At 40.0% G+C, this 15,974-nt stretch overlaps 1 protein-coding gene across 2 annotated transcripts in view; it reads left to right on the top strand.

Annotated features, from left to right (window-relative positions):
* Positions 1-12,925, top strand: part of KCNS3 (potassium voltage-gated channel modifier subfamily S member 3) — a 33,726-nt gene extending 20,801 nt beyond the window's left edge. For both annotated transcript variants that reach the window (XM_075923447.1, XM_075923448.1), the window contains 2 exons: positions 10,266-10,454; positions 11,190-12,925. In XM_075923447.1, the coding sequence (XP_075779562.1) occupies positions 11,251-12,735 (1,485 nt within the window). In that variant the 5' untranslated portion in view covers positions 10,266-10,454; positions 11,190-11,250 and the 3' untranslated portion in view covers positions 12,736-12,925. The remainder of the gene's footprint in view (positions 1-10,265; positions 10,455-11,189) is intronic.
* Positions 12,926-15,974: the final 3,049 nt, after the last annotated feature.

Genomic DNA, 15,974 nt, shown 5'->3' with positions numbered 1-15,974 from the left:
GTGTGCTACCCAAATGACGATACCAGCCCCACTCACTGGACACAGTGTTGTCTGGAGTAGGCAGGAAGTAAGACTGGAAGTGTAGATGCAGCAGTATGGGGTCGAGCAACATGAGGATGTACCTAGAGCCCCTACCGTGCTTGTAAAGCCTGTGCTGAGGCCAGGCCTGCTGACCTGGGGAGGAAGGGAGCAGTTGCCCTGGGGCCCAACAATTCAAGGGACCTGGGGCTCCCAGCCACTACTCCTGTGGGATGGTGGCAGCCAGAGACTTGGGCCCTTTTCATCGCCACTACAGTGCTGCAACACACGGTCCATACGGGTCTAAGGGCTGGAGGTGGGGTGGGAAGAGGGGGAGCAGAGGGCTGGCTGCTCCCATCCTCGTGCCTTCTACCCAAAGCCCCATTCTTTCTGGGAGCATAAAGCTAGCCCCTCCCCCCACCTTGCGCAGGGGCTCATGCTGGCTGTTGGCTCATCTGGCGGAGGCCTGCCTTGCTGCATTTGCCCTGCTACTTTTAGCCATGCTAGTGCAGTTCAAGATAGCGCAGATAGATCTAACCATGCTGCAATTCCACTTCAGATTGCAGTATAAATATGCCCGTACAGTACATCTACACAGTAGCTTGTACCTTGAAATAAGCTATGCAATTTGAGCTGCACAAATTGCGTAGCTTATTTCTCAGTAGCTTATTTCGAAATTTGGAGCTATCTACACAGAGAAATTTTGAAATAAATCACTATTCTGACATCTTCCTTAATCCTCGTGCAACGAGGTGAACAGAAAGCTGGAATAAGAAGCCCCATTATTTCAAATGTATTTCAAAATAATGGGCTTCTTGTGTAGAGAGCGCAGAATGCTATTTCGGGATAACGGATATTATCTCGAAATAGTGCCGCTGTGTAGACGTACCCTTAATGGAAAGTCCTACATTGCTTAATCTCTTTTATTTACCCAGATCCAAATTGTGGGGCAAGTTTCAATTCTGATGTGAACTTTCTGGTGAAGGTCAAGATTTTAAAAGTGAAGGTGCAGATAGGTGCCTTAAATTAATCCTACATGGTGCCTACCTGTATTTTTAGGTACCTAATAATATTAGAAATCTGGTCCCTTAAGTGCTTTTGGATGCCAAGCTCACTGTATAGTGTGGGTGCTCAGTGTTTTTTTGCAAATCAAGCCTCCTTAATACTTTTCATATTGGGAACCCAAAACCCTGTGACTCCCGAAATCACCATTTTTGAAAATCGTGTCCTTGGGCTTATTTATACTTTTTTTTTTTTTTTTAAAAGTTAGCATCTGATTCTTCTCCCATTGAAGTCACTGGGATATTGCTCTTGACTTCCATGGTAACAGGATCTTCCCCTTTGTTAGTTCTGCTTTTTCAATTCAGCAGAAAAGTACTAGAAATGTGAAGATCTCTTCTCCATTCTGGAGCGAAGGTACACATACATACAAGGATGTATATAGCTGCTGTCTAATTGGCCACAAGATAAAATACTAGAAATGAATAGGTACTTGCTGTGTTTTAAAATATACAGTAATAAAGCACAGTGACACCAATCCAGCCATGAATCTATTTAATCTTTTGCATCCTTTTCTTGTCTTTGAGTGACAGATTGATTAATGCTTACAAAAAATGTACCACCATTGTTGTTTTGGCAAACAGAAGTATACCATTAAAAAAAAGCATGCAGCACTAGATTGTGTTTGTAAGGCATAACCCTGCCTTGAAAGTGTTACAGATCCATGTTATCCTAGAGCGGGTTCTCCAACTTTATTGCACTGTGACCCCTTTTTGACAGCAAAAATTATGACATGACTTTGGCCTTGGACAATGGAGTTCTGACAGACTCCTGTAAGTCTAAGCCAGTCCTGGTTACCCCACTAAAGTTGGGTCTCGTCGAACCTCAGTTTGAAAACTGCTGCTCTAGAGGGAGCACCAGAGGCATTCTGGTTTTGTGAGCTTCAGGAATTCCCCAGTGATGGGGGCAGTGGAAACTGCAACACCCTTTTAAGGCATGCTGTCTACTCCCCCAGCTGGCTGAAGTGTGGAGAGAGTGGAGCCACCTATATTCCCACTCTTCTTTGCTCTTCTTTGGACATAAAGGAACTTACAGGAAGCACTCTGAAACCTGTGAGGTCCCAGACTGCAAAAGCTGTAGAACTGTCCTTAATGCAGGTCATACAGAGGGTAGGGAGAAGATCCTGTAGTCCCCCCCATACTGCACGGGAAACCATCTACTTCAAGACAGACCCAAGAAAACCAACAATAGAATACCACTTGTCATCACCTACAACCCCCAATTTAAACCTGTCCAACACATTATCAATAAACTACAGCCTATATTGGAACAGGATACCATACTCAAAGAGGCTCTGGGAGACAGACCCATAGTCTCCTATAGACAACCACCTAACCTCAAGATGATTCTTACCAACCACCACAGGACATCCCACACTAATACCAACCCTGGTACCTTCCCTTGCAACAAACCCCGTTGCCAGCTTTGTCCACATATTCATTCTGCTGATACCATTATTGGACCTAACCAAGTGAGTTATAAGATCAAGAACACACATTCCTGCGCATCCAGAAATATAATCTATGCTATCATGTGCCGAAAGTGTCAGTCTGCTATGTACATTGGACAAACATCTCAGACACTTCGCCAAAGGATTAATGCCCACAAAACAGATATCAGACAAGATGACAAAGAGAAAACAGTTTCTTGCCATTTTAACCAGAAAGGACACTCTCTCAATGACTTAACCACCTGCATTCTGCTACAAAGACCTTTTACATCTGCACTTGAAAGGGAATCCTCTGAACTGTCATTCATGTTAAAATTCGACACTTTCCAAAAAGTTCAAATGTTTGTTGAGTCCTATCTCACCCATTATCAAGATAGTTTCCCCAATTATCACATCTAATACCATTAACTCACAAACATCCCACTCTCCCTACCTCTAATATCAATTCACAGACACTTACCTTCCTTCCTCCCCCCCCCCCCCCCGCATCCCCCTCCTGTTCTGCAATGTGATTTGTCCTTTTCATATTTGTTCATTTTTTTTAATTGTATCCTTTGGTATATATGGTTGTGACTACTTTCTTCCACTATTTGATCTGAGGAAGTGGGTCTGGCCCACGAAAGCTCATCATCTAATAAACCATCTTGTTAGTCTTTAAAGTGCTACATTGTCCTGCATTTTGCTTCACAAGACAGGTTTTCCATTCCTCGGATCATCCTAGTGGCCCTTCTTTGTACCTGTTCCAGTTTGAATTCATCCTTCTTAAACATGGGAGACCAGAACTGCACACAGTATTCCAAATGGGGTCTCACCAGTGCCTTGTATAATGGCACCTCCTTATCCCTACTGGAAATACCTTGCCTAATACATCCCAAGATTGTATTTGCCTTTTTCACGGCCATGTCACAATGGTGGCTCATGGTCATTCTATAATCAACCAGGACTCTGAGGTCCTTCTCCTCCTCCGTCACTTCCAACTGATGTGTCCCCAGCTTATAACTAAAATTCTTGTTATTAATCCCTAAATGCATAACCTTACACTTCTCACTATTAAATTTCATCCTATTGCTATCACTCCAATTTACAAGATCTTCCTGTATGATATCCCGATCTTTTTCTGAATTGGCAATAGCTCCCAACTTTGTCATCTGCAAATTTTATTAGGACACTTCCACTTTTGGTGCCAAGATCAGCAATAAAAAGATTAAATAAAATTGGCCCCAAAACTGTTCCCTGAGGAACTCCGCTAGTAACCTTCCTCCAACCTGACAGTTCACCTTTCAATATGACCCGCTGTTGTCTCCCCTTTAACCAGTTGCTTATCCACCTCTCAACTTTCATATTACTCCCTATCATTTCCAATTTAACCAATAATTCCCCATGTGGTACTGTATCAAATGCCTTACTAAAGTCGAGGTAGATTAGATCCACTGCATTTCCTTTATCTAAAATATCTGTTACTTTCTCAAAAAAGGAGATCAGGTTGGTTTGGCACGATCTACCTTTTGTAAAACCATGTTGTAATTTGTCCCAATTGCCATTAGCCTCAATGTCTCTAACTACTTTCTCCTTCAAAATTTTTTCCAGGATCTTACATACTACAGATGTCAAACTAACAGGCCTATAGTTACCCAGGTTGCTTTTTTTCCCTTTCTTAAAAATCGGAACTCTATTAGCAATTCTCCAGTCAAATGGTACAACCCCTGAGTTTAGAGATTTATTAAAAATTTGTGCTAATGGACTTGCAAGTTCATGTGCCAGTTCCTTTAATATTCTTGGATGAAGATTATCTGGGCCCTGCGATTTACTCCCATTAAGCTGTTCAAGTTTGGCTTTTACCTCGGATATGGTAATATCTACCTCCATATCTTTAGTCCCATTTGTTAAGTTACCATTATCCCTAAGCTCTTCATTAGCCTCATTAAAGACTGAAGCAAAGTATTTGTTCAAATATTGGGCCATTCCTAGATTATCCTTAACCTCCACTCCATCCTTAGTAATTAGCGGTCCTACTTCTTCTTTTTTTGTTTTTTTCCTATTGGTTTTAATTCCTTTTGCAAGGTCCAACTCTACCTGACTTTTAGCCTTTCTCACTTTGTCCCTACATGCTCTAACCTCAATAAGGTAGTTTTCTTTACTGATCCGTCCCATTTTCCACTCCTTGTATGCTTTCTGCTTTTTCTTAATCACCTCTCTGAGATGCTTGCTCATCCAGCTTGGTCTAACACACCTGCCTATAAATTTTTTCCCTTTTCTAGGGATACCGACTTCTGACAGCTTCTGCAACTTTAACTTAAAATAATTCCAGGCCTCCTCCACTTTAAGGTCCATAATTTCTTTAGTTCAATCAACTTCCCTAATTAATTTCCTTAATTTATTAAAGTTAGCCCTTTTGAAATCAAAAACCCTAGTCTCAGATTTATTTTTGTTTATCCTTCCATTTAATTTGAACTGAATTAGCTCATGATCACTCAAGCCAAGGTTGTCCCCTACAACCATTTCATCTATGAGGTCCTCGCTACTCACCAAAACCAAATCTAAAATAGGATCCCCCCCTTGTTGGTTCAGCAACTACTTGATGAAGGAATTCATCAGCTATCACATCTGGGAAAATCTGAGCCCTATTATTATTACTAGCACTTGTTCTCCAGTCTATATCTGGAAAGTTGAAATCTCCCATGATTACGCAGTTTCCATGAGTATTTACTTCATTAAAAACATTAAAGAGGTCTCTATCCATATCCAAATTGGATCCTGGTGGTCTATAACACACCCCAAGCACTATCCCAGGGGAGGATCTGATAGTTTTCTTTCCCAATGTGATTTTTGCCCAAACAGACTCTGTCTTCTCCATTCCATCACTTTTTTTATTTCTTTACAATCTACCTCATCTTTGATATACAATGCGACTCCACCACCTTTACCCTTATTTCTGTCTTTCCTAAACAGCACATACCCTTCAATACCTGTACTCCAGTCATGCCTAGTATTCCACCATGTTTCTGTTATTCCTATAATATCTGGTTTTACTTCCTGGACCAATAGCTCTAGTTCCTCCTTTTTGTTACCTAGGCTCCTTGCATTGGTGTACAAATATCTTAATTTTTGCTGTTTGGCCTCATTCACATGCTTTACCCAATTTGGCACGGACATTATACTTCCAATATGACCTATTAGACTAGTATCCACCCCACCCTTCCTCATGTTCATTCTCCTACCCCCACCTATATCCTTTCTTACTTTTTCCTCCCTCTCAGTATTAAAATCTGGCGTAGAGATTACCTGGGCATCTCCCAACCATCTCCCCCAAATTCCTAGTTTAAAGCTCTCTTAATCAATTGAGCCAGCCTCCATCCTAGAAGTCTATTTCCCTCCCTACTTAGGTGAAGTCCATCCCTAGAGAACAGTCCTCTGTCCATAAATGCCTCCCAGTGACCATACATCCCAAAGCCCTCCTTATAGCACCACTGCCTAAGCCATCTATTGATCATCCTAGAGAAGGGCAACTAAGATGTGACATGATTATGAACAGGCAGAATCCCACTAAAAATCACCTGAGCCTCAATTTCCTTGAGCATCCTCCCCAGCCTAGCATAGTCTCCCTTAATTCATTCCAGCGAGAATCTAGCCGTATCATTTGTTCCTACATGAAGGATGATCAGTGGATTCCTTCCTGCTCCCTTAATAATCCTCTTCAACCTCAGTTCCACATCTCGTATTTTAGCACCTGGCAGACAGCACACCCTTCTATTCTCTGGATCAGCTCTGGTTACAGGCCTATATATTCTTCTCAATAAGGAGTCCCCAATCACATAGACCTGCCTTTTCCTAGTGACAGTGAAATTCTCTAGTCTATCTCTAGCTTCCTCTGGCTGCAAGTCCTTGCCATTCCTATTTTCCCTTGTAATCCTTTTAACCCATCCTGTATCCTCCTAATGCTCATTATTGGTGTTGTCTCCATTAAGTCTTCCCCTTTATCTATGGGACTAGCCACTCTTCTCTTCTTCCTTACGCTTCCATCTTCATTATCAACCTGCTGTACCCCTTCTTCATTCTCCAGCTCCACATACCTTAATGAACTTTTATAGGCCCATTTGGTGATGACAACTAGAGCTTTGCCAGGTCCCTTTTTGACTTAACATTCTGAACACCTGGCAACCCTGTCCTCAGAATGAGTGTAACTCCTGTTACTAGTCTATTTTGAGAGTGTTCCTATTTGCAGATATATGCAAGATTGTAGTTATGCTATAAATGGAGTGGATAAACCATGTAATCTCTTTGCACCATAATTTCTCATGTATAAAACGGAGATAATGGCCTTCCTTTTTGATCTTTTCTATTTTACAACCTGTTTTTTACTAAGGCCAGTGCTTTAGTACAATTGGGCCATTACTTTGGTTGTACAGTCATTTATCAGTTACTGAAAGCTAACATGTCAATGAGATTTTTAATTTGAAAAGTCATTTGAAGAGCTTTACAATATCATAAATGGAAGAAGCTATTTTCTCACTGAGGAATGTCAGTTTCCTCATTTCTAATACACGAACGAACTGAGGTGTCTGCTGTGTAAAATGCAGAAACAAACCGCTCTGGGGCTACACATCTGCTTTTGTAGAATTGAAGCTACCCATTTATTTGGCTAAATAACTTCTGGTCCTGATCTCATCCCTGATCTCCCCTTCTAGATGTGAGAAATCTTGTTGGTTTCCTTTTGGGTTTGGTGGCACCAGTCATAGGAATTAGGGATAATTAGGCTACATCTACAGTAGTACAGCCTGCAGTGCTTGTGATAGAAATACTCTAAGTTGATCGAAGAGAGCACTCCCATTGGCTTACAGCCTGCTTCTGTGAGAAACCATAGCTATGTTGTTTGTGACAAGCTCTCCCACCAATATAACACTGTCTATATCAACACAGTTATAATTTACATAACTCAAGGGTATGGATTATTCCTATGCATTTAAGGTTTTTAGCATCTGATGCTCAGTTTCTATTTGTGCAATGTGCATGGGAAGGTAACATTTACAAAAAGTGTGATAAGGTAGAACTGAGTTGTGTAGCTGTCTATTAATGCCTTCTACAGCCCTAAACAAAGTGCATGTGGAGGAGAGTGAGGGGAGGTGAACAAGAGGTTAATGGTGCTGAAAACACTATGGGTACGTCTGTATTAGCCCCCTAGTTCGAACTAGGGAGGCTAATGAGAGCGACCGAAATTGCTAATTACTCCTCGTGGAATGAGGTTTAACAGTTAATTCGAACTAAGGGTTTTAGCTCAGAATCCCGCTTCTCTGCCGCGTGTATACACGGGCAGTTACTTCGGGCTAGTCAGTTTCCAAAATGGCGACCGGCCAGGAATATGCTAATCAAGCATGGGATATTTAAATCCCACGCTTTATTAGCAATTTTGGTCACCCTCATTAGCCTTCCTAGTTCGAAGTAGGGAGCTAGTGTAGATGTACCCTATGTAATTTAGACATATAGAGAATAGGCATTTAAAAACACAACTAAGCTGCAAGCTGCAGCATTTCCTGAGCTGTGGATATTTTCTTTTCTTTTTTCCTACCTTTCCAGGAAATAATAAAAGCATCCAAGTGATAAAAATGTACTCAGACAGAAGAACAAGCATGGCTTAACTTCATGTCAACTAGGGGAAATTGCTGCTGCTCTGAACTGTAGGACCTTCTCTGTCATAATGAAAATTAAGTCATTGTCAGTACTGACAGTAAAAAAAAAAACCCAAACATAAGGTCAGACCCTCAACTGGTGCAAATCATCAGAGTGCCATTAAAAATCAATGGAGCTGAACTGAGTTACACCAACAGAGGATCTGGCCAACAGTCTGGTTTAGCCCATGACTGTGGTGATCTATGGTTTATGTAAGGGTGTTACTTCCCACCCAAAACATTTTCAACTGGGAAAATTAAAAATATAAGGGATAAAACTCTCATCCCTAAAAGGCAGAATCAGTGTGTAGCTCTGATTATATCAGGGTTAGCAGTGACTGAGAATTCATCTCTGGGTTAGACAAGTGGAATCCAGAGATGTGTAAGAAGAGGGACTGTAATGTACATTCAACTGTTGCAGGTAGTTCATTCAAGCTGTTGGTGGTGGTAGTGTTAGGGAAATGAGATTAATTGTATTCTTAATGCCTGCACGATACTCTTTTTAAATTCCATACAAATCTCAGCCTGCGTGCCTCCAGAATAGGGCTGGGTATTTGCTTTGCCAGTCATGGAATCCTCCCCTTTCATCCTGTCCATTTAACTGGAATTATAGAAGTAAAATAAACTTCTTTTAAATTCAGCTAGAGGGGGCTGGATAGCTCAGGGGAATTAATCATGGTTTAAATAACTTGGAACCCTTAATTTAAATTATTAATTTAATCTTGTTTTGCATTTATACTTTTTATTTATTTTTCTAAGCAAAGATGCTTTTTCAAGGGTGGTAAGAATTAAAACATGTTGATTTATAACTACAAATAGCTTTTACATGAAAGAAGGTACTTTTTGCTAACCAAGAGGATACACTGTATCTATACAACTTTATTAAAGATTTATATAGCTGAACATACATTTATTTAGATTTCTAAATCCTACATTTTTAAAGTTAGAAAATGAGTGACATACCTTATTTATTAGATGATTACTTTTTTTAACCTGTTATCTTGTCTGAAGCTGCACTTTCATAGAAATTGGAGTTAAAATGTACAAAACTAGCACTTTAAATGTTTGTTATTAAATAAAACTACATAAGAAAATTTGTTTTTCATTTAAATAAACTGATTTATTAAAGGGAGTAGGTGAATTGAACTGATTGTTTCTGATTACTACATCCTTCAAAATTTTAAAAGTAATAGATCTCATTCTCTCACAACTCGTTGTTTCTAGTTTGGAAGAGGAAAATATCCTCCTGCTCTTTCAAGTCGGTGTCTCAAATTCAAATTAACCAGTTTTAGAACTTTAAAACATTGGCAGCAAATATGTGCTGTTAGGATATTAAAAACAGCGAGCAGTCCTGTGGCACCTTAGAGATTAACAAATATATCATGAGCATTTGTGGGTAAAAGCCACTTCATCAGATGAGTTGGAGTGGAAATGTTGGAGTGGAATTGAGTGTTTAAATATTAAATTTTGTGTTTAATTTAAAAGTGTTTACTATAGTAAGTTGTAATTGGTTTAAGACTTGATATAAGTTGTTATAACTTCAAATTTAGATTTAATAGGTTTATTTTTTTAAATGTGCTTAAGCGTTCTGTTTTTTTAATAATACGTCCAGTTTAGCTGGTAATAAATGAAAATTCTTAGGGTTTGTCCACATGGGTGATTGAGTTCACTCCAAATGAGGTTAGTGCTCATTGAAAATACCTGCATACAAACAATACAAATCCTTAGGCCTGATCTAGGGCAGCTGCATGCAAACTGGACTATTCAAGAAAGCCAAACAATTCAGTTAAAATACGTGATATGCATAATAATAAATTAACAAACTATTATCTGCTCTCTTGTGGCATTCAAAGTTCATTGTCTTCCTAAATTTAAATAAATTTAATTGACATACAGGAAATTAACTTCTAATTATCCAAAATCATAAGCTCATAGGGATTTATATTGTCACAGAGGTCAGAAGTCATATAATCACATGGAAAGTCAACAGACAATATTATGCTATATAAAATATCTGCCTTTTGTATCAAGTTAGCCTGAAATTTTGATAATATAATACTTGTGTCTACCTACAGGTACTTCATCTTATTTACTGAAACAAAATATCTCTCAAAGTGCCCTCTCTGCAAACTGCTCTTTCCAGAAATGATACTTCATCACCAGTTTATCAGCGTAACAAGTACACTTGTAGATATGCTGTGGCAAAGTAGGAAGTGCTTCTGGAACTGATAAAATTCTTAAGAAGGAACTTTGCATCACTACAGGTGAGTAGCAAAGCAGGTAGCAAACTTCTTGCTGGAAACTTCATGAATGCAGATATACAAATGTGGGTGAGAGAGATCTTCAAGGGCAGAAAAGGAAAATGAAGAAAAGCTGTTTAAACTAGACTCTTGAAATGTTTTCAGCCAGAAAGTGATAGGAATATAGAATGCTGTTCTAGGGAAGGGTGTAGATTAAGATGTGTTGGCATCATGTAAGAAATAATGCATGCAACTAACATAAAATCATATAAAGAGTGCAAATTATATATAAAAGAATAAGCTACTAAAATCCACATTTTCAAGTGGTTTAAATTGATGTGGCTCACTTGATTTCAAAATTGAATGAATAAATTCTGTTCAACATCTAGCCCTAAATGGTTAAAAGTCTGAGTGCGTTTTTCCTTTAGTCTCAGAATTTTTACATTCATTGTACTTTTCAGAATAAATATTAATTTCGATTTGATAATACCAGAGGATAAGAGTAATAATAAATGAAGAAAGTAAATGAAGATGAATGCTGAACCAGAAACTATTTTATTCAATTTTTCTAACTCTGATTTCATAAATCACCAGACTAACTTAAACCTACTTTAGTGGAAATGTTTAACAGTGATTTTGTCATGTCTTTTTTTTGCTTTTTTTCAATGTAGCCTTTCCACAGTAAATGGAGATTGGAAAATAATTGCTGCAAGAGCAAAGCTGAATTAAATTGTCTAATAATATCTTATGTTCTTTTAGGTGCAATGTAATCTTATGGTTTAGTGCCTTGGAAGCCGGCAACAGAACTACTGTGTTCAAAATGGTTTATGGTGAATTTTTCCATAGACCTGGGAAAGATGAGGAACTTATTCACTTGAATGTGGGTGGCTTTAAGCAGTCAGTCGATCAAAGTACTTTGCTTCGATTTCCTCATACCAGACTTGGAAAACTGCTCAAATGCCATTCTGAAGAGGCTATCCTGGAATTATGTGATGATTACAGCGATGCAGACAAGGAATATTACTTTGATAGGAACCCTTCTTTGTTTAGATATGTTTTGAATTTTTACTATACGGGTAAACTGCATTTCATGGAGGAACTTTGTGTCTTCTCCTTCTGCCAAGAAATAGAATACTGGGGGATCAATGAGCTGTTTATTGATTCTTGCTGTAGCAGTAGGTATCAAGAAAGAAAAGAAGAAGGTCAAGATAAGGACTGGGATCAGAAAAGCAATGAGAGAAGTATAGACTCTTCCAATGAAGAATCATCCATATTTGAGAAAGAGCTGGAGAAATTTGATAAACTGTGGCTTGGTGAAATACGAAAGAAAGTATGGATTAGAATGGAAAATCCTGGGTACTGCTTATCAGCCAAGTTAATTGCAATTTCTTCCCTGAGTGTAGTGCTAGCATCAATTGTAGCCATGTGCATCCACAGCATGCCAGAGTTCCAAAGAAAGGATGCCAATAATAGAGAGATTGAAGACCCTGTTTTGGAAGCTGTGGAGATAGCGTGCATCATCTGGTTCTCCATCGAGTTTGTGATAAGGCTCGCTGTAGCTCCAAGTCAAAAGAAGTTCTGGAAAAACCCTCTGAACATAATTGATTTTGTCTCTGTTATTCCATTTTATGCCACGTTGGCCGTGGACACAAAGGAAGAAGAAAGTCAAGACATTGAGAATATGGGGAAAGTGGTTCAGATCCTACGGCTAATGAGGATATTTCGTATCCTGAAACTAGCAAGGCACTCTGTAGGACTTCGATCATTAGGTGCCACTTTGAGACATAGTTACCATGAAGTTGGACTTTTGCTTTTGTTTCTGTCTGTTGGGATTTCTATATTCTCAGTTTTGGTCTTCTCAGTGGAAAAAGACGATGAAGCATCAGAATTGCACAACATCCCAGTCTGTTGGTGGTGGGCAACGATCAGCATGACTACTGTTGGCTATGGAGACACTTTCCCGGTCACTCTGCTGGGAAAGTTTATTGGTAGCATTTGTATTATCTGTGGAATATTAGTGGTGGCCCTTCCAATCACTATAATTTTCAACAAGTTTTCTAAATACTATCAAAAGCAAAAGGATATTGATATAGACCAATCCAACAATGATCACAAAAAGAAATGTAATGAGCTACCTTATTTTAACATTAGGGATATTTATGCAAAAAGGATGCACTCCTTCATTTCTAGCCTTTCTTCAGTAGGAATTGTAGCCAGTGATCAAGATTCAACAGATGCCTCCAGCATCCAGGATATGGAGGAGGTTTATAACACAACGTCTGTAGAGAATGGTACTGGAAAATGAGTTGAATCATTTTCTCTTTATTTCTCTTTTGGTTAATGCAGATTTATAAACTCCAGTGAATTTAAGAACACTTAATTCTCAGGGTATTTAACTCTCAGCCATATTTGGACATTCTTTCTTTGCTCTCATGTTGTCACACAAGCGTTATTGTTTAGACGAGTCTTAATAATATACCTCATATGGCAATTTAGTTTTCACATGACGCGTGCTATGCATTTTGGGAGTGTGGAGGTGGGGTGGAAAAAGCTAAAAAATGACACAAGTTAAATACAAGTCTAATATTTGTTCTTGCAGCAGTCTGATTTATACAGAATGTGTTTTTGTAATGTACTGCTGTTTAGGTAACTGCAGATTACTACTATATATAAAATATAGCACAACTAAGTGAAGTTTCTACATTCACGTATACTTGCAAAAACTAAAAAGCAATTAAAATACATGCAAAATTATGTTTGCTTGGTAGACATGGAGATTAGTAACCTAATACACTTCCTAATTCAGGATAGGAAATTTATTGGTACATTATATTGTATCTACATGGAAGCATAATATTTATCAATTTCCTTCCAAAATCAGAATGTTTTAGATTTAAAAAAAAAAAATTGTACACAGTGAGGGTGTTTCTCAAGGTTGCCAATTCTGGTTGGACATATTCTTGGAGGTTTCATCACATGACATAATCTTTAATTACAGAATAATTCCTGAAAACTCCAAGAGAATCCTTGTGGGTTGGCATCCCACTATATATGGTTTTGTTCCTTGTGTAGTCAGTGACACCTGTATCCAGTGAGTGGAAAAAGGAGACACAACCCTATAAGGAAGATACTGTATGCATTTCTGAAAGGCCCAGCACAGAAGTCACAGCCCCGGATTGGAAGGGTAGGGTGCTTGTGTCAAGATTTTCAGACCCAACCTTAGGGCTGAGACAGGACGAAGTCTGAAGCAGTACTGGGCTTGGAAGGTTCCACTCCTTAGCTATGGCTGAGCATGGTCCTCTCCCCCAAGAAACAGCAAAAAGGAAGCTGCAGGCAAGAGTGTGGGAGGAGAAAAGAGAAGTATTTTCTAGAGAACCTATGTTCTACAGCAGCAGAAGTAGAATCCACTCCTGAGGATATGTGGCTTTGATTTCTCCCTCTCCCCCAGCCTGACACTAAATAGGCAGGGGCCAGGGCACCAGGGGGTTACAGTCATTGGCCCTAGACTGGGGGGGGGGGAGGTCTGAGGCAAGATCTATCCCAAACTGAGAGATGGGTGTGATGGGAAGTGTTCCAGGGGCATGCAAGAAGCTGGACAGGCTGTCTCACATCACTACAGTTTCAGGGCCCTGGACAGGGACTCCCAACTCTCATCCCCAAGCCAGTCCAGCAGGGCCTCACGCAGAGGGCCTGAACTGAAAGTGAGATTGCAGTGGGAGACCCAGCCCACTGTTGATTAACTCCACCATCCCGTTGCAATATTTTTAAGCCTCTCTTGTGCTCTTTAGTTCCTGGGATGATCTGAGGACAGGAGAGGCCATTGGGATAACATTGGATATGTCTGTACTGAAATCACAGGGTGTGAGTGCCTCTCAACTAGCATTAAATAGCTCGGGTCCCAGAGCAACGAAGCTGAGAGAGGGTGTGCTTCAGTGTGGGCAGTTCAAATCTGCCAGGCTTCAGTGCTTTGATGCATGAGCTTCCTAGATTAAAGCTAGCTCAGGTACATCTGTGGGGTTGTATTCACACGTCATGTTTGCAATGTAGCTGCACCCTTAGAGGGCTCTGGTGGGATAACAGCTTCCCTGGTCTGGTCTATGGGCTGGAGCATGGACCAGGATCTCTGGCCTACTGCATGCTGCAACTGCCTCTGGCATGTCCCTCCCAGCAGGATTTGTGAGGCAGGCCCTCAAAAGTCAGCCTTAAACCAGTCTTCCATGGGGACAGCACTGGAGTAATCCTTCTTCAGAATAGGTGCCTGTGAGGGGAGAGTGTGCAGGGAGGGCCATGCAGAGGAACAGGGAGGAGGTACGAGGGAGGAAGCATGCAGTGTACCTCCTAGGTGCTACCATGAACCACCTATAGGGCTAATATATACCATGCCAGACCTTTAGCCTCTGAGGGAAATCTTTGACGCTGTTGAAGCACCTGGAAATTTTGCACTTGGCTTCAGTGAATCCAGGATTTCACCAAATGATGATGATTTGGGGATCTTACGCCCATTTTTTGTACTCCCTTTCTCCTTAAGTGACTACACAAGGTGCAGGCCCATAGACAATCAGACCCCTTAGCTTGTTCTGTTTCTTTTCCCCTTCCCCTTAAAGGAATACTTCATGTTTATTATTAATTTGGGAGCCAAATCCTGGAGGTATTAGTCTATACTTAGGCAGAATGTTCTCTGAAGTCAATGGGAGTTCAGCGTAAGGATGAAATAAAAACTGAACGCTTGATCTTATTTAGCACTTGCAGAATGCCCCAGAGACCGTGTAACTGGTGGTGTTCATGTACGTGCTAGGATTACTGGAGCTGTATTGATTTAAGGACACAGATCCATTGCTGCTGCTTCTACCCCACATCGTAGGCCACAAGGCAGTGGAGTGAATCCTTGGCCATGCTGTGTGAGAGTATTCTTCCCTCTTAGCTTGTTCAGAGCCCCTCATGCTCAGCCCAGAACAGCTGTGTGGGACTTGTGGAGAGTATTTAAGCTGTGTGGTCAATTCAGAATTTGGCCCATTCTTTATATAGTGTCATAAATGTGCATGTTGCTTCACTGACAGTTAAGACAAGACCAGTTCTTTTAATTATCTCACCAAGAGTAGAACTTAATCTTAAATATGTCTCATTCTTACTGGACAGTTAAGGTTACAAAAATGCTATATTCTACATTGCTGGTTTCATGGACATGGATATTGAACAGAAACCACACAATTTCCAACAGCAAATTATGGAATGCCTGAAGAATCACTTTCTGTAGCATTTACATATAAGTATATGGCATTTCAGCAGAGGGAACCAGATCTAAAATAATGCAAAATGCCATACTTCACGCTAAAGTGCTATTATAACTTTCTTTCCTCAGTGAATGCTAAGAAAATCACCACAGATAGTTGGAAAGAAATATGAAAACATTGTTCTACGCTCTACATAGAAAGCATTATATAAGCACCACTGCTTACATGGCTTTTCCATGCTAAATCTCAGCAACAAGTGAGATAGTATTATCTTGCAGTAAAAGACATTTTAGCGAAAGTTCTTGGTCTGTCC

This window comes from Pelodiscus sinensis, chromosome 3 (assembly GCF_049634645.1).
Source record: "Pelodiscus sinensis isolate JC-2024 chromosome 3, ASM4963464v1, whole genome shotgun sequence".
In the NCBI taxonomy this organism is placed as follows: Eukaryota; Metazoa; Chordata; order Testudines; family Trionychidae; genus Pelodiscus; species Pelodiscus sinensis.
This window is presented reverse-complemented; position numbering and strand designations above follow the sequence as displayed.